The 18,877-nt window shown below is 33.7% G+C and overlaps 2 protein-coding genes across 2 annotated transcripts; both read right to left on the bottom strand.

Moving 5' to 3' along the window:
* Positions 1-2: 2 nt before the first annotated feature.
* Positions 3-4,766, bottom strand: LOC112505845 (calmodulin-7). The gene is made up of 2 exons (XM_025109878.1): positions 4,597-4,766; positions 3-560 (listed from the first exon to the last, which is right to left on the bottom strand). The coding sequence occupies exons 1-2, from the start codon at positions 4,670-4,672 to the stop codon at positions 187-189; spliced, it is 450 nt and encodes a 149-aa protein (XP_024965646.1). The 5' UTR covers positions 4,673-4,766; the 3' UTR covers positions 3-186.
* Positions 4,767-10,593: 5,827 nt separating this feature from the next.
* LOC112507189 (probable protein S-acyltransferase 4) lies at positions 10,594-18,820 on the bottom strand. Its single transcript, XM_025111639.1, has 7 exons — positions 18,807-18,820; positions 18,523-18,638; positions 14,488-14,682; positions 13,886-14,194; positions 13,561-13,782; positions 11,800-12,236; positions 10,594-10,791 (listed from the first exon to the last, which is right to left on the bottom strand). The coding sequence occupies exons 2-6, from the start codon at positions 18,577-18,579 to the stop codon at positions 11,802-11,804; spliced, it is 1,218 nt and encodes a 405-aa protein (XP_024967407.1). The 5' UTR covers positions 18,580-18,638; positions 18,807-18,820; the 3' UTR covers positions 10,594-10,791; positions 11,800-11,801.
* Between the last annotated feature and the right edge of the window lie 57 nt (positions 18,821-18,877).

The raw sequence follows: 18,877 nt of genomic DNA, 5'->3' as shown, positions 1-18,877 counted from the left end.
GATGATGAGAAGCAGGAACTTAAAAAAGAAGACTTGGTCACAGATACATAATTAAACAAGAAGATGATTTTAAAGGATCCATCCATCACTAGATACTTTTACTGACAAAATCAAATCAAATCGAATCAAACCAAACGAAGCAAAAACACTATTAAATGAGAATTATGACTATTATGATCGATCACTTCACTTGGCCATCATAACCTTAACGAACTCCTCGTAGTTGATTTGACCATCGCCATCAACATCCGCCTCACGGATCATTTCATCAACTTCTTCATCAGTGAGTTTCTCCCCAAGGTTTGTCATCACATGACGCAGCTCAGCAGCAGAAATGAAGCCATTCTGATCCTTGTCGAACACTCTGAATGCCTCCTTCAACTCCTCCTCAGAGTCTGTGTCCTTCATCTTCCTTGCCATCAGGTTTAGAAACTCCGGGAAATCGATGGTTCCGTTACCATCTGCATCCACTTCATTGATCATGTCCTGAAGTTCAGCTTCTGTAGGATTTTGCCCCAGTGATCTCATCACCGTTCCAAGCTCCTTTGTCGTGATGCAACCTGCATAACACACACTTGTTATCTCAACATATCTTGTATTATTAGAATAAGAAAACCAATTTCCTTTGTTGGTTATTACATTAGGTGGAATTGAAATATGAAGACAACAAAAGGCGTAATAACTGAATAACACAAATACCTTATTCTGATTTCTATGTAAAATCTAGTCAGTGTGTTCTAAAAAGTGGACCAAACCACCTCGGAGCATGGGGGATTTAAACCACTAATCTACCATCAAGAAGATGTCATCAAAAAAGCTATAATCAACTTAAGCAGATAAATCAAATTCTCAAGGCCAAGTCAAAACACCAGGCCCTTTTTCTTGGTTATTATTTGTAGATTAGTGGCCCAACCAGAAAGACAAGGTCAAACTCCAGCAAGGAACCAAATCGCAATTCCATTGATTAGCATCCCATTTAAAAGCCACCCAAGTGATTAGAAGCTAGAAGGTCCCCTGGCTACTTAGGTCTGCTTAACACTTATCCACGGGTAAGAACTTCTTTCTGGCTTGCTGTTATCGCCAGCAAGAAGTTCAATCCACGGGTAAAAGGGCCGTTTACCAAATACTTACCCGGTAAGCACTTACCGGTAAATTCAACACCATCATTTACTTGTGGTAATATTTTAGTCAACAAAAACGACATCATATGTAACAATTTACCCGATAAGCGCTAACCGTTGTAAGAGTTGTTGCCCTCACCGTGTAAGACTCTCGGTCAACTCGTTCTTACCGGGTAAGATTCTTGGTCCTTGTCATATTCATMSGGTAAGGTAATGTAACTTGGTAAGCGCTCACCCAGGTAAGCATTTGATAAATAGCCCCTAAATTACTGAACCTAGTATATTCTTAATCCAATATTAATGATTTAATATGAWTACTTTTACTCCCCTGATACCATTCTCTTGATCACTTGTTTCTTCAATTGGTTGAGGTTAGAATCATCTTTTTCCTTTTAAATTGATAAATTCTTGTTACTTCTGACGTCAAAAAAGGCCATTAGACTCTAAAATAACAAACTGGTACCCAGATCCTGGAAGTACAACAATGGGTGTGCATACCACGCAAGATGAACCAGGTCCACCGATTTGGCATTTCTAAAACTGCTAACATCTGGATGTGACACAGATGAGTTTGTGTGTATAAACTAAGATAGACAAGAAAACAAATATATATCATATAGGTTATTAAACCCATACCAAAACAATTCATCCAATCACATATTGATAAACTCTATTTGGATGACATGACATCGACATCCCAGAAGCACATAAACAGGAAGCCTAAGAATGTTGAGAAAAGCAAAGCAAGAACAACATACAGAATGTAGAACATGCTAAGGAATGTTGAGAAAAAACAAAGCATGAACAACAAACAGAACGTACAACATGCTCTAGCAGAATGAGACGCATACATATAAACATGAAAATAGAGTAGAGTGGAGAAAAGAAAACAAAATTTTAAAACCCCAATTTTTGGGGTATGAGTGTGCATACTTCATGCCCATAAAACTATATATAGCATGTCCAACAGTCCAACGGCCCAAGTACCTGAAGTCTTTTTGTTGACCCAGAAGTATTGGAATACTTGAATCAAGAAATCAAAATAACAAAAATGATTCCAACCATTTAAAAGAACAAGCCATGCCATATTTCCCATACACAAGAAACTAATTTTAATTTTTATAAATAGGTCATGGGTGCATGCCAAGTCATATGCCCAGGCTGCAGATGCACCCAATCRTACAGCATCCTAATTCAGGTATTGCTGTTTCACAGGCATGAACTAATAAAGGGAGTAAATAAAACAAGTTCAATACCATTAGATATACCGATATTATGGGATCCATCGTTACAGTAAAATACAAAATGGTTATAAATATAYTACTCTTTTAAGAATTTTGATTGTACCAGAGATATTTGACTTTTGTGTAGTTCACCCGATTTAGCATATTGAACCCATGAAAACACCCTGTTTTAATTCTACATCAAATTATGGTTCATTTGCAGGTACTCATGTCAAATTATAGGTATGCCAGCCTCACTGTAAGTCAAACACTTGAAGTAGCAAGAAAAAGAAAAGAACAAAAAGTAAAAGGCTAATAGCAAAAGAGAAGGCATCATGCATGGTGATACTAAGACCTTCACATCAGAGTAAATGGTAATGCAAAAGGAATAAGCCTTTAAGAGTGCCATTACATATTGAGGGGTCATACACACACTGCCAAGTTTGTGGTTCCATCCCATTGCGAATGATTAAGATGCTAAAGTCAACATACAATCCAACATACTACATAAGTACATTGTGAAGTCCCTTGAACATAGTACAAGTGTCAATCAGAGTTCATAGATTTCATGCATATTATTGATTTTAGAGCTAAGAGGTCATGTTCCAAGGGAAATGGGCATGTGGTTGGGTGGAATAAAAGTCTTGGTAGAATGTTCCATCATGCCCAACAAGTTGTATCCAACACATAGTTGTCAAAAGTCCCAGAGAAAAAGTGAGGCTCTACGGTTGATGAGGCACCAGGTCCATGCAAGGCAATTGTGTGAAAGGTGACCTGAGGCAACTATAATTTTTAARTGCTGGTTGTTGCTTCCGCCCATACTAAAACTTAGATGGTTTCAGTCATTTCACCTCCTTTTCACTCATATAAATCCAATCACATTAATACAACACAAAACCTAATACAGCAGAGATGAGAGACAAAAACGAGAAGAAGAATACATGTCGATCACTCTTCTTATTTGACTTGGGAGCCTTCTGGAGTGGAATCAGTCTGGTTCTTCGATGTCAATTCCTACTCTTATTTCCTGATGCTTATGTTGGTTTAGTTTTTTCCCTTGGTCTTATGTTTACATGCCAAGTCAACTACTACAATATCAATTTTATTGGCTATTTCTACTGCCACTATAGAATAGTTGTAATTATTATTGTTATTGTCATTATTATATATTCTGGCATCTGGGAAAATATGCCAAGTCCATATTAACCCCTGCTAGTCTCTAAACATTGAAGGAGCCATAGAATTAGAAAGGAAGGAAAATTCTGCTGTTCGAAAATTAGAAATAAACCCTTATATAAAAGTAAATTACTTTTAGAAGAATATTGTGTGATAAATATATAGATTATTCAGGGACCTAGCACCGAGCATCTAGGCACTAGGGTTTCTGCCGAGAGCCTTTGACAAACMTTGATCGAACAGCATAACAGTTTGAAAAAAAATAAGATCTCAATTCCAGAAAAAGAAATATCCTATTTTCCATTATTTTCCATGAGCAGGAGGTATGGTCCTCTTATAGTTGTAGATCCAATCATCAAAATACTCTGGATTGATCAATCTTCAATTGTCAACACAAAGAAAAAAGAACTTCCCACCTGTTAGCAGTCCCCACGATACATTTGTCCATTCAAAAATCAAATTATTGAAAAATTATTAACCAAATAAAACATTCCGTAGATCAGCCAACACATGCATTTCTCAGTATGTACCAATGGATGAGAACAGGGACATGTTGATAGCGACCCTTAAGATTAATTGATTATCCTTGTATATTAACTACCATCCGTTTTAAAACAAATTCAATGTTTGACGTGACATGTAGATTAAATACCTTCTAAAACATGAATTTTTTTGGTAAATTTGCAAAAAGAATTCTTCACCGTTGCAATTCCTAATTTGTGCAAACATCTTTTAACTTTCCTTATATATCTTTCGTTTTCCTCTAATGTTTATTTCATACACCCAGCAGATTCAAACGCCGATACACGAAAATAAATCAACGTTTTCATCAAAATCAACCTCCAAATCACAAACAGATTCTATGAGAAAAACATGATTTGCATCACATTAATTGAAAAATTCGCTCCTAAAACCAGGAATAAACCCCAGATTGATGKCATAAACATAGACAATACTTAAAAAATATATTTCTATAACAATCGCAGGGCCATCTAAAACACAAAATCAAGCAAATGAAATTTCAATAATCAACAAAAATGAAATCAGAGAGAGAGCAAAATAAACATGAAGCATACCATCGCCATCCTTATCGAATAGGCTGAAGGCTTCCTTGAACTCGGAGATCTGGTCATCGGTGAGCTGATCGGCCATTTGGAGTGAAAGAAAGATAGGTTGGAAGTGGTGGGTGGAAAAAGCGGAGAGGGAGAGAAAATAGGGTTGTCGATTGTAACCAATGGCTTTCAGACAAAGAATAGGGTTTATATACCAGCTTCGGTTCCGGACGTGATCGGTTTATCAAATTCGTTGCATCCGTTTTTACCGCTCTGCCCCCCTCACCCTTCCCATCCCCTACCTTTTATTTCTTTCATTTTCAAATATCCTTTTTTTTTGTTTTAAATACTTTCACCCGATTTACGATGCATTTATTTATTCTTATTTTATTAATAATAATTCAGAAAATGGAACCTACTACTACTACTATCAAATTAATAATAATTTAATACAAAATGATTAAGTTGTCAGAAAAATCAAGAGACTCTTATGATATGGCGGAAAATGACATATAATTGTTTGGTAATTGTTTACAATAAAATTAGGACGCTTAATGGTTAAGGAAGACCCACGATACAAAATTATTCAGAGAATTTTAAAACCATTAAGAGTCATACTTTTTAACAAACAAGATTAATCTCTAAACAATTCAGAAGTTGTCTCTTAATTAAATTATTAAGAGATAAACAAACAACTCCTAACAGATTCTCTAAAATAAAAAAAATAACGATTTTTATTATTTATTGTTTTTTTTATCTTCATTCCCATCAAAGAGGTTGGACTATTATTATTTTATATAAATTCATTTTAAAAAGTGTGTTCYGATGATAAATTTGTGGAATATTTTAATAATAAAATGAATGTTGAAATATTTAAAATAAAAAAATCTCTTGTAATTATTTTTACAGATTTTGGTTTATAACTCCTTATTTTTTAGATATTATAGAAAATYTGTTGGAAATATTCTCATGATTWTTTTTTAATTTYWATAATTTTACTAAAATAGATCAGTAAAAAAATTAATTATTCCCTCTTTCATGTTTTGAGGGTATCACATTTCAACGTTGAAATTAGATARTTTCTTGAATGACGGTCTACAATCCAATAAAACCAAAACCGATCTAACCAAAATAAAAAAATTGATAAATATTCTGGTAATCATTCATCTGGACAACATAACATGTGCATACAAGTAATTGAAGTTGTTTTTTGGTTTTCATGCACGTGTGCATAGCAAGCAAATTGTTTACAAGTTATTTGCAAGACTTTTATTCCACCACAGACTCAAGTTTGAATTCTGTCAGTGTCATTTACTTAGTCGTATGGTGCCACCGTTTGGAAAAAAAATATGTATATTTGTTTCTTATAGGCAAACGGTGTCACCGTTTGAAATCATTTCCCTATACTTTTTTTTTCTTCTTATAGTCAAATTATGCCACTGTTTGGAAAAAATTATGGATCCGTCCCTGAATAAACCCCGTGCATMAATTAGTGAATTGACCACTTTTTAAGGTCTTATATACTGATTTTAATACTAAGTCATATACACGTTTGAAAGCTACCAAGTTTATAAAGAAATAACAACATGAGTAGTAAGTCCTTGTTAAATTGATGTCATGTTAATCTCGTTTTTTCTATTTGAATCTGAAATAAAATTATAAACATAAAATAACAAGAATAGAAAGAATTATTTGTTTATTTCTTAATAGTTTAATTAAGAATCAATATCTGAATCGTTAAGAGGTGAATCTTGTTTAACAATTTTTTTTTATCTTAATGGCTCTAAAACCCTCCAGATGTTTTTTTTATCTTGGGCCTATGTTAACCATTCAGCCTCTTAACTTCATTGTAAACAATTACCAAACAATTATATTTTATTTTACATTATATCATGAAAGTTTTTTAATCATTTTGAACACTTAATTATTTTACATTAAACCATTCAACAACCGTCAAATAACCCCCAAGACAATCAATACGTGGATGATGGTTAATCATCGTTACAAGATATATAAAATAATCGTATGTTATTTTTGTTTTAGTAAAATAAATATTTRATTTAAATTTATAAAAAATATTTGACAATAAATATGTGTTTATTGGGGGTATAAAGGTAATTAGGTAAATGTTTAAATCGAGAAATTTGTCTTGTTTAGAAAAACGCGTCGTGGATGGAACTGAATAACACGGTTTGTACGCGTCGTCGATATGAAGTGGGTCTTGTCGGGTCAACCCGAATCAATCTGTGGSCCCACCACGTATCACCAACTTAGTAATAATAATACTAGTCTTTGTCAAGTTGGTTGACTTAACACCATTTCCAACCATTTTCAGTATTATTATTAAWTTTTTGTGAAATGATTTTTTTTTTAAATTTAATTTAAAGGAAAAGTCTAAAAAAATCTAATAGATATTAGTGTTCGGAATGATTAAGTTTTTGAACAATTTTTTGGAGCAAATATATCATTGAACATTTTAAAACTTGTTAAATAACTTATTGGAATTTCTAAAAGTTGTTAAATACATCTTTATTACCTATAAATCTGGTTAATTTGGTAAAATAATGAAAAAAGTATGGAAAAAAATAATGAAGTTTTATATTTTGAASGATTAAGTCTATAGACATTTTAAAACCAAAAAAATACTTACATCTATATAATGAAACAAATATACCAAAAAAATACTTACATTTACAGAAAAATACTTATATTTAAAAAAAATTATTGATGAAATTTATTTTAATTAAAAATAAAATATTTTTTGTTCGTAACCGGTTGAAGATTAATTTTAGATTAAAAAAAAACATGTCACTAACCATGTCATCAAATAATATAGAGTTGGATACCACGTCATTTGCCACATCAGCATGATAACTGGTTAATGCTTCAACCAGCTACCCGGATACTTAAATGTTTAAAACTTTACATCTTTGGTAAAAAAAAATGAACGTTTTGAAAATATATTATCCAAAATATGAATCAAATTAAAGTACATTATTTTTTCATGTAATTTGCCCTTTTATAATCAACAAATTTTCTGAAATAAAGAAAACAAAGTTCTGGTTCTTTATATTTCTCCGACATATTATCTATCTTGTTCTCTAAAAAAATAAAAAAAAAATAGAGAAAAACTTCAAACATGGAGAATTTTCTAAAACTCTACAGTGAGGAGAAAGAAACGTTATTTTGATATTTTCAACCAATGAGATTTATTTATTAGTTTTTTAAAATATATTGGAATGATAAATTATATTTTATTAATACAACTGATTTTGGAAATTCTAAAATAAAKAATCTATTGGAGTTGAATGTAATTCTTTTACAGTTTTTGACATTTWGTTGTCTATTTTAGAGAATTTGTTGGAGGTGTAATAACAGTGAAATTACCAATCAATATATTTTCTAACAGTAATTTACTCACTATTTTTTTTTTCAATCGATATAACTTGAAAACTTGACATTTATATCATCAAAAATTAAAGCAAATTATCAGTAAAAATTATTACAAAATAGAAAATTCTATCACTTTATTACATTAATTAAGATTTTTTGTTCTTATTACATTAACAAGTCAAAATTATTTTAATGCATTTTATTTTTAATATATCTTTCTTATTACTTTTTTTTCAATATTATGAGCCGTTTGATAGTTACTGAATGAATTGCTGCATAATAATTAAGTGGTTAAAATGATTAAGAAGCTCTCATGATAGAATACAAAATGAAATATAATTGTTTGATAATCATTTATAACGACATTAGAGCGCTGGATGATTAAGGAAGACCCATGATATAAAATCATTTAGAGGACTTTAGAACTATTAAAAGATAAACTTTTTTATCAAACGAAATTCACCTCTTAACGATTTAGAACTCATTAAAAATAATATAAAACTAATATMAATCAATTTTTAGATAAATAGGTTGAAGTTGCCAATCTTCTCATAACTCTAAATTGATTATTTTAATATTCTAAGTACCACAATGACAAKTAGAATCATATATTTTGAACACTTGTTAATTGCTCACAATGGGCCACGTATTTATATTTTTAATGAAGATTAATTATAATAACACATTTTAATTTAATATGGGCGTTCTGTCTGTTATAAATTATATGTTTATAATTGATATGTTATAACATTAAGGACAAATTGTACGAAAAARTGACGTACTTTGATTTGATTTTTATTTTGGGTAACGTATGTTCAAAACTTTCATTTTGGTACCTAAGATGTAAAATTTTAAAAAGTTAAGTACCCGGATAACCGGTTGAATCATTAATTGGTTACTATGTTGATGTGATGAGTGATGTGATATTTAACTCAGTATTATTTGCTCATTAACTCAACTAATTTCTAACAAAATATTTCTCTATGTAACTATAATTAAARTTGCCAATTTAATATTTATTTTTGGAAATTAGAAAAAATGAAAAGAGTCTAATAACYAAAAGTAAAATCTAGATGAGATTACGTGTATTCATCGTCATTGTTGTTGGCCCATGTCATCAATATATTTTTTTCCATATGATTTTATTTTGTTTTTCAATCATCTTTCTTTTTTGATATATTTGTACATACGACTTGGAATCATGTGAGATAAAGCTGTTTTTGTGAGACATGATTTTTACATTTGAAATTTTACAACAAAACACTGCAAAGATAACCTTCACAATGTTGTTTTTGCTGTAAAGATTCGGTTTTTTTTTATCTTCACAACATTTTGTTTATCTTTAATTATAACTTATCTAAAAAGATAAATTATCCTTCTTACTATAACTTCCATTTCACCTAAATTCAAACCTTAATTACATAAAACATAAAAGTTTATACATTTTTTCTGAACTTTTTATTTTCTTAGCTTAAGGGGGGTGTTTGAGATTGCTTATTTGAAAAAACTTATTATTTTMTATAAAAGTTCTTATCAACTTATTATAAGTTATAATGGTTTAACTTATTCAAAACCTACTTATTACCGGTATAAGYTTTTTATCYAAAYACTAAAAAATRYTTATTACTAATATCACACTAAAATAAATYAATAGATTATTTTTATAAGCAAYTCCAAACAMCYKTAAATACTTRTTTCAGATTCTYATTCAGTTGTCRTCTTTTACATGGATGGGTTGGTTTTCAAGTCTCCTGTGAGGTCGCGTCAGATGGTCACTGGTATGCCAATTTCAATAACTCCTATACTTTATATTTAATTATTTAAAAAATATTTAAATATTTATAATTTTTAATATAATTAAATATTTTTAGATATTAAGAAAGGTCTACGCGTCATTTYGTACCACCGCCGCCCAAATGGATATTCTATTTCTTTACGTGTCGTCCTTTTAATTTAAAGTTGTGTTTTCATATATTTAATTTTGACTTTTATTCAACAAATTTGATTTTTCAAAATAAATATGAAACTACTTGTTAATGATTTAAAAGTCAATCACGTTTAGTCCTTATGGTTGATTAGAAATTACGATTTTCACCTCTATATTTTAAGAATTACGGTTTTCATCCCTGTAATTTGTTATTTTCATCCTTATTATTGTTTTAGTCATCGTAATTTACAATTCTTTACTTTACTGGTCTGGTGGTCCCTCTTATATTTTAAAGATAGAAATTAGTCTAGAAACGAAAACAGCAATAAATTGAAAACTAAAGAGACAGATATTACGATTTCTATATCATAGGGACGAAAATCGATACTATTAATAAACCACAAGGATAAAAATCGTAATTTACTCATGATTTAATGATGCATATCTCACTAATCTCATGGTCCCTAGAATCAAAAGTAGGGAAAACCTCCGGTGGCCTTGAAAAGATACTCACTTGATAATCTSTAAATCAATTTATAACGATGGTAAAWGTTATTGATAGCCCACAACTTTAATCTTATAAGAAGTTCACAAATCTACTTTTATATCCACGTGGGACTCRGAGTGAAGCAGAAGAAAGAAGGAAAAAATGGTTGAAATGAAGAATCAGAAATCCAACTGCAAAACCAGTTCTTGTTTATTTCCAATTACAACAGTCAGTCATGTTCCTCATTYCTTTACCCTTGTCCTTGTTCTTGTTCAGCATATAAATGGCAAGGTTCTACACATACATTTACATTAAACACCATCCCTGAGCCACCCAAGAATGCCATTTGCCCATTTCAATTGTGAAAAATACTCGGATTGATGATWGCCAAAGCATAACTTGAATGCCGAACCTGCAAGATGTATAAAACCGGGTAGGCGTTGGATRATAAATACTCTTTGGTTTAAGTACCATCATTTCCAGCAATAATACTTGGCTTCATCAAAGCCTTTTCACTCGTGCTCTAAGCTTACCTCCGTTTTTGTGATCTAACTTATGAAGAACATAACCCTTTACAGATCTGTACAACATATATTAAGTGGAAACATAACAAGATTTTCAAATTGRTGATCGGCCAAGAATGGATTTTCAAATGTTTATAGGGATCTAAGTTMTCGGAGCTACTTGTAACGATGCTTATCTGTGACGGAGAGGCCATGGGTTCGAGTCATATGGAGGTTACATGCAAAACATTATCTTCTATTTAGTGCAAAAAGGTTTTGTAACCTACAACACCTGACAAGAAGCCTTTGGGAGAAAGGGGTTTGCCCTTTTTCAAGTACCGGAGTAAGGGGATGTTTGGTTGGTTTTCCATTAAGTCCTTAATAAATAAAGATGTTCGTGTAGATTATTCTGTCAGAAAGGTTTTTGTTTGAGAGRGTTTTTCCATAAATGGAAGGAGTGTGCTTCTTAACCAGGAGGGACAGGTTTGRAAAAAACTCGGCTTTCTGCATAAAGCTTCTCCCTAGAACCTTACTGAATAAGCCACCTTCTATATTATTAAGCCACTACCAAACAGTCATCTAATCATCTATAGCTGACCAAATAAGTTGCGAGTCCCATTAAGTTCGTTAATATGCTAACAAGCAGACCCTAAAATTAAGTAGCTAAACTAATACCCAAAAAAAAGAAAATGTACTCGGTCATTAATAAATATCGCGACCACAACAATCATTTAAGAGGTAAGAACATTTCTTCCGGTTCCAAATTTTAGCAAACCATCAACATAAATGAGCTATCAAACTACGATTATTACCACAAAAATGGTGTCAATAGTTCYATTAAACTGAACTTAATATCTAATATAACAACTTCCTAAAAGAATAAGAACATTTAGACGAGAAAAAGGGAAATGTATTACCTCTATACTTGATGAACAGGCTGAATTTCAGGAGTTACAGAATCTTCGTCACATTTATCCTCTGCATTAGCACTGTCTTCTTTTGTTTCAAGACAGAAGGGAGACGGGAGAGAATCGGATGCTCCATTTCCCTCCTTACTTCTCATGTTGTCCTCTAGGTGTTTATGATGCAAATTCTGTAAAATTTGTGGAAGTGAAAGGCCACTTGCTTCTACAAACTTATTTCCCATTTCGATGTCAATTTTTTCCTTTGACGTACTCCCAAGATTTGGACTAGTGGGCTCCATCACTATGCTGTCATCTTCTTGAATATATGCCCGGAAATCATTCAGCGAAGGAGGGATCTTGGAAAGAAAGATTTCTGCAAGGTTCTTTTTAACTCCCTTGTGATATAAATTCGTCTTATCATATCGGTATCGAAAGTTTTCATATGTTGTCTGCATTAAAAGCAAGGTTCAGCAGAGGCGGGCCTAGAAATCTTTTCAAGTAGTGGCACACCATTTGACTATAAAAAACGAAGCTATGGATTTTTTACACAAAATCATCATTGGTTTGTTGCTTAGTTCCTTGCTTTTTGTATGTGAGGTCCTGCGTTCGAGTCTCTTATCCCAAATATTTTCATGAACATAATAAACCTAAAATTAAAAGCTAAAAACTAAGAAAATGACATAAATGGGATTCGAACACGTGCCTGAAAAGGGGAGAAAAGAMGGTGCAAATCAACTCTACCAAGAGAAACTTGTGTTATTATCGTAGTTTCTTCAAAGAATATATGGTTGCACCTAACAAAATAATACGGTGRCACCTTTCACAACCCTAAAAAAATTTACACTACGACGGAGGTGGCTCGTGCCACGGTATGCAGTATAGTGGGTCCGCCCCTGAGGTTCAGATAGATATGCATTAAACTAAAACTAGAACTCTAGAAGAGCATATACGAGCATTTACTGATATCAAGATTTCTTTATATTGATTCATATTTTCTCATAGAAACTACAGAAAGTTAACCATGGCATGTSTTGTGTATACATTCAAATTAAGGGCATGTTTGTTAGCARCTAAATGAACTTAATGGAACTCATAGCTTATCCGGTCAGCTATATATGACTGTTTGGTAGTGGCTTAATGATATAGAAAGTGGCTTAGTAACTTTTAGGGGGGAGCTTTATGCAGAGAGGCAAGTTTTTTCCAAACCTATCCCTCCAAATTAAAAAACGCGCTCTTTCCAWATATGAAAAAACCCTTCCAAGCAAAAATCTTCTCAATCTATATAGGCAGATTAATCCATACAAACAATTTTATCCATACATGACTTGATGGAAAACCAACCAAACAAACCCTAAGGGGGCGTTTGGTCTGATGGAATTGTTTTGAGGGATATGGATTTCGTGAAGGATTTGGAAGGATTTGGAATATTTGGTGTGTTTGGTTTGTAGGATTTGGAATGGAATTGAATTCCGTTTGTTAATAAATAATTTATAAAAACAAATTATAAATAATTATTAAAATAATAAAATCGCCTTTCTATTAATTGATTATTACAAAACAAAGTGTTTTAAACATATTTTTTTAACATTATTGCACAATACACACAAATCCCACGAAATACCAACAAATCCCATGTTTGTGGGATTTCAATGAAATCCCGGGATTTCAGATCCAAGCAGTCCTTCAAACCAAACATGGGATTGGAATGGAATTGAATTCCAAATCGAATCCTACAAACCAAACGGGACCTAAGATTTTGAAGGGAATGATTACCTGGTTTGAGCAAATAAGATAGAAGTGGAAAATTGTTAGGCCCCCCACAAACCAAACTGCAATGAAGCAGTAAACTAATAGAAAATCTGACAAAATGTCCGTTGACATAGTCTTCAAAACCCTGTCTTCTTGTTGAGCTATGTTGATCCATGTAAAGGCAAACACATATATGCACAAGATGGTTGATGTTGATATAAACATGTAGAAGAATCGATAGTTACGCTGCAACCAGATAAATGAAAAACCATTATTTTCTAGTGTCAATAAAAACAAATGCAAGATTCACAAACACATACGACATAAAGTAATTCCATTTATTTCTTACAAGTCCAATGCATTGACCAAGCCATGGACAGTGATGGTCAAATCTCTGAACACAATTATTGCATACGGAGCAATGTGAGGCTCGGGGAGGACGATAGAGCATACACGTATCACAGTATTTGACTTTGACCGAGTGACCGTTCACAATGACATCCTTTGTTCTTGGTAATTTCAAACGAGGAGTTCTTCCATTGATCCACTCCATTGAAGGGGTGTTCATCTCATATGTTTCATCTGGGTCAGGTGGTGATGCGTTTCGTGGGACTATACCAGGGTCTCTACTGGACGTCATGAAAAGAAACGTTATGTCCTGTGGAATAACGTAAATGATGTCAGATGTCTTCCGTTTCTAGAATAAACCATTTCTTGAGGATCATCGAAGAAATGTATTCTTCTACTGTGGATTCATTTTGAGATCTACCCACCTGCAATTGTAAATTTGAAAAATGATCTTATCCTCCATCCAACCCACCATTGAAGTCCAAAATTAGTAGACACAAAATGTAGTTATTTTTTTCTTCATAAAGTTCATTGAAAGTAAGGGATCTGAACAATCTGAGATTGAGTTAAAACTACGGGAACCATAAAGATGGATTTACTTACCAAACAAGTGAGAGCAACTGCCACGATCAACACTCCATACCAATAACCAATATATTTATCGTGTTCCTTATTGTGATTGATGATGTTGTAGACTTTAATACAGAAAGATACTGCAGGGCCTGCAACCAGGAGAATGGAGAAAAACAAAGAAGCCACATCGGGACCAAAGATCAATCGTCCCCCACAAAAGAATTTCTGGAACATCAGACASAAATGGAAATGAAGTTTCAATACAACACTGGAGACTGAAATCTACAACAATCAACAGAGTTTAATGGTAATWGGGATCTCATATGGGACAGCTCCATCAATGTTCTAGGCAACTCTTTCAAAATAAGACCCCAAAATCTATGATTGGCTACATCAACTTCCAATTTATATAGTKAAAAAAACAATCTGGTGCGTTATGTGTAGATAAAGTAGCTTATTACTGGTGGGTCTTTCTTTTAAACTCAATCAGTCCCATATTTGAGGATCTTCCTTTAAACCCTGATCTGGTTATTTTCCCTTTTCTGGTCCCTCCAGAGAGTTTTTTCTGGTGCCTTGTGTCATGGCCTGAATTCTTTGTCTCCCAACAAATATGGAGCTACAGGTTCATCAAGCGTTCTCCAAGGAATACTCTAGAACAATATAATGTTTTCTATATTGTGCTAGGTTTCTTTTGAATGTTGTATAAGATTCATGAAACATGTAGGAAGATAGAATATGGTAGGACCTAGAAGCTTCATGTTTCTAGATTATTTCATAGAAGAGTGGAGGAGTTCCCCATAGATGGGGGAAATCCTCTCATTTGTAATCATCAAGTTGCGAGTAAGAAACAAAAATCTTCTCTCTTGTTCTTCGATTGTTAAGGAGCATCTTAGACGTGACACAAGTTGGCCGTAGCCAATGTTAAGGAGCATCTTGACRGGCTTGAGCAAGATTTCAAAGGAGATACAAACAAAACAAGGTGCTTGAGAGTTTGGCATATTGTCAAGCTACAAAAACAAGAATTTCTCAGTCCTCATGCTTCAAATCCCAAACATCGAGTAACAAGAACTTGTTATTCAACTTTTTGGATGCATTAAGACCAGAAGGCATCCAAGGGTTGCAACATCGAGGAGCCAAAAACATTAGCAATGCTCTCACTATCGCTGAGGGTACAAGCACAAGAAACAACTCAAGTCTCCCAAGTCCTATGAACATCATAGGGGTAGTCATACAAGTAGAGGGGGAGAGACAAACAAAGAGTTTTTCTTACATTGAGGACTGCACTGGTCAATGGATTATCCAAAGAACATGTGCAAACATAGTGCTTAACAAGATGGGTTCAGTAAGCAAAAGTGTACCTAGACAATTATCACCTTCCAATTGCCATATATGTAACGAGCTGCATTGGTTCAAGGATTGTATGAAGAAAAATAGTTTCCAAGAATAGCGAAGCAGTTCCACATGGAAGAAAAAAGAAGATTGGGAACAATGACTGTATTACAATATGCAGAAGGTGAAAGGTAGTTAAGCACAAACAGATGGGGAGCTGCAAGGGGGATCATGAAGACACACGTTACGGCCAATGCATCATGAATCGGTTGGAGAGAATGTCATGACCCAAGTTCTTCAAGTCTGGATACTCGACAAAGGCACAATGCCAACACTAAATATGCAACCCAAGGTTCGCAAAGAGGGCATTCTCCAAAAGCAGATTCTAAAATAATGCAGTGTATTATATGTGTGTATACCAGTAGGTCTCTCTTATATGTTGTAAAAGCTTAATGACACGTATGAAGCTTAAACATTTTATGAGGACCTAAGAGCTTTATGAGTTTAGAATGTGTAATGAAATGGTGGAGCCACCTATAAAAGGGRGAGACCACCTCATATGTGACCATCAAATATGATCGAGAAATAAAGCATTAAACCAAGTGTTTCTCTCTTGTTTTTAAGTGTTTCTGTACTATCTAGTGCTCCCCTTTGAGGATTCTACTGTGCTTGTATGCATTTGTTTCATTTTATCATATAATGTGRGGGTTTTAGAGCTAAAAAGCAACACAAATATAAAAAAGAATCCAAAGRAACAATAAATCATTTACCAACAACTTATTCTAAAAAGAAACGCAGACCTGTGAACATTTGCCATTACAAACATGACCATAGAACCATCATGTTGAGTTTATTGGCATCTAATTCTAAATGTCATAGTGGACCCTGTTAACTTGACAGTTCTGATGACAGCTACCACAATAAACAAGTATCATACAAACAAAATTTTGGTGTTTTGTCATAYGTGTAAGATGCTCTTCTATTAATACATATATGCCAATTTTGGGGGGTAGAAGTTGACATTAGAAGGCAAAGGGTCCCCCAAAATGACAATTTCAAATACCTAGGCACCATGATTAAGGAGGGAAAGGACGTGGATGTCGTGACACACCACAAAAGGCAGGGTGGCTAAAATGACAGTTTCCACGAGAGTTTTGTGTGGCAGGAAGGTCCCGCTAAAATTAAATGGAAAATTCTATTAGGTAGCCATCAGACAAGCAATGCTGTATGGGGTGAAGTGTTGGACGATAAAGAAGGTTCATGAAAGGAAGTTGGAAGTTGCAGAAATAAGGATGCTCAGTGCACCTGTGGGCGAACTATGTTGGACAGGATACCGAATGAGGTCTACCGAGCAGATTTGGGAGTATCGTCTATCATAAATAAACTGAGAATGGAAAAATTGCGGTGGTTTGGGCACATTCGTAGAAGATAGATGTCCACATTGGTGAAGAAGGTTGAGAGCGTAATGGTCGAAAGACATGCCGAGGAGAACATGGATGAACAGCTGAGATCGGACATCGCGACTTTTATGTTTCAAAAGGCATGACATTATATAGGAGTCTGTGGATTCGCGGGACTAGGGGGAGGGTTAGAGAGTAGACAACTAGGTATTGAAGTCCTAGGATAGGTAGCGGGGACCCTTTGGAGTAGTCTGGAGTAGTTTTTTGCGAGTTTAGCCAGAATGGGGTCTTTTGTTTAACTTACATGTTAGGTCGATTAGCCGTTTTGTGCTTCTCCTAATGCTTTTAATGCCCTTGTTTAATTTTTTATCATGTTGTTTATTGTGCGTACTTGCTGCACTTGCTCTTTATTAACTTCTCTAAACTTCATTTCTTCTTTTTGACATACTTTCAGGTTGCTTAAGATTCCAAAACTCTTGCAAAATCTTTTTTTGCAAAAAAAGGATCTTTTACGCATGGCAAGATCTTCATGGAAACAGCCCTTCAACTCCTTGGGTAGAGGAAAGGTTTGCTTACATTTCACCCTCACAGTCCCTACTCCGCGTGGGATTTAGTTTACTGGGTTTGGTTTTATCACTTTATGCGGAAATTTGCTAGCTATCTCACATGCACCAGGAAGCAAAAGAAGAAGACCCAACAAGAGGTTTATGTATTTCTCCATGTCAATGCTCTTCTAAGCTGATATTAGGCTGATTTTAGTTTATTTGCTTTGGAGTTTCCTWATGGATCCAAAAGTTCACTACATGCTCTTAACTCAGTTTTCTTTCCATGCTATTCAAAAATCAATTAGTAARAAAATTTATACTTGGTCTTCCCTAGAAAGGAGGTGGAACTCTTTTTTTTTTTGGGTAAGAACGGAGGTTAAACTCTTAAGGTCAAACCTATTGGCTTCTCAGATTCAAAAGCAATATCAATTTTGTTGCAAAACATACACCAATAGATAACGGATACTGAATTTTCATACAACTCACATGAACTCATATCATATTTGAAGTTAAAACGTCATTGGGTTGACATTAGAATGGAACTTCTACAGTTTCTGACCACATTTCAGTGCAAATGAACTCAACTWTGATAGCCATGATCCTTAATCAACAAGGCAAATACGATATACAACCAGTGTAAAATCAAAGTTACTATACAAAACAATTCCCCCTTAAGTGGTTAAAGCTAGGATTGACATAGGAAAACAGCCAAGTKATGTCAACGATCAGGGAAATAAAACCTAATTCCAATTAACTCTCTGAGAAATAAGGGAAACGTCAAGAGAACTTACATTACTTCCTTTCCAGACTTGATAGTGTCGTTTTGGCTTCTTTTTCTCTTCTGCCATAGAATTTTCACACTTCAAAMTCTCGATTAAAGTTTTCGGAATTTCGAAACTCTCTGCTTCTTGTTGTGATTAGCAAAAACCCATGAGAGAAAAACATCAAATACTTGGCAGAAAAAACATTTGATGTATAAAAGAAAAGGGATTGGTATTTCAGAAGAATAATAGAAAGAATCATTCAGAGGAGATGAAAAACCCTAGGGATTATGATATGAATTGGACGGATTTACCAAGACAATGTTGGTCTGATTCGCTACACCTCCGTATTGTCTCTCTCTCACCGGCCAACAAAGCCGGTACG

The sequence above is a fragment of the Cynara cardunculus genome, assembly GCF_001531365.2.
Source record: "Cynara cardunculus var. scolymus isolate 2C chromosome LG 2, CcrdV1, whole genome shotgun sequence".
Lineage (NCBI taxonomy): Eukaryota > Viridiplantae > Streptophyta > Magnoliopsida > Asterales > Asteraceae > Cynara > Cynara cardunculus.
The sequence above is the reverse complement of the archived record's forward strand: the minus strand, read 5'-3'. Positions and strand labels throughout refer to the sequence as shown.

What these genes read in the sequence shown, in the direction of transcription:
- LOC112505845 (XM_025109878.1), bottom strand. Translation starts at nt 4,672, where the DNA reads ATGGCCGATCAGCTCACCGATGACCAGATCTCCGAGTTCAAGGAAGCC. An exon ending in ATTCGATAAGGATGGCGATG is followed by an intron (nt 561 to 4,596) that starts GTATGCTTCATG and finishes TGTGTTATGCAG; the next exon opens with GTTGCATCACGACAAAGGAG.
- LOC112507189 (XM_025111639.1), bottom strand. Translation starts at nt 18,579, where the DNA reads ATGGCAGAAGAGAAAAAGAAGCCAAAACGACACTATCAAGTCTGGAAA. An exon ending in AAGTCTGGAAAGGAAGTAAT is followed by an intron (nt 14,683 to 18,522) that starts GTAAGTTCTCTT and finishes CTGATGTTCCAG; the next exon opens with AAATTCTTTTGTGGGGGACG. An exon ending in TTGGTCAATGCATTGGACTT is followed by an intron (nt 13,783 to 13,885) that starts GTAAGAAATAAA and finishes ATCTGGTTGCAG; the next exon opens with CGTAACTATCGATTCTTCTA.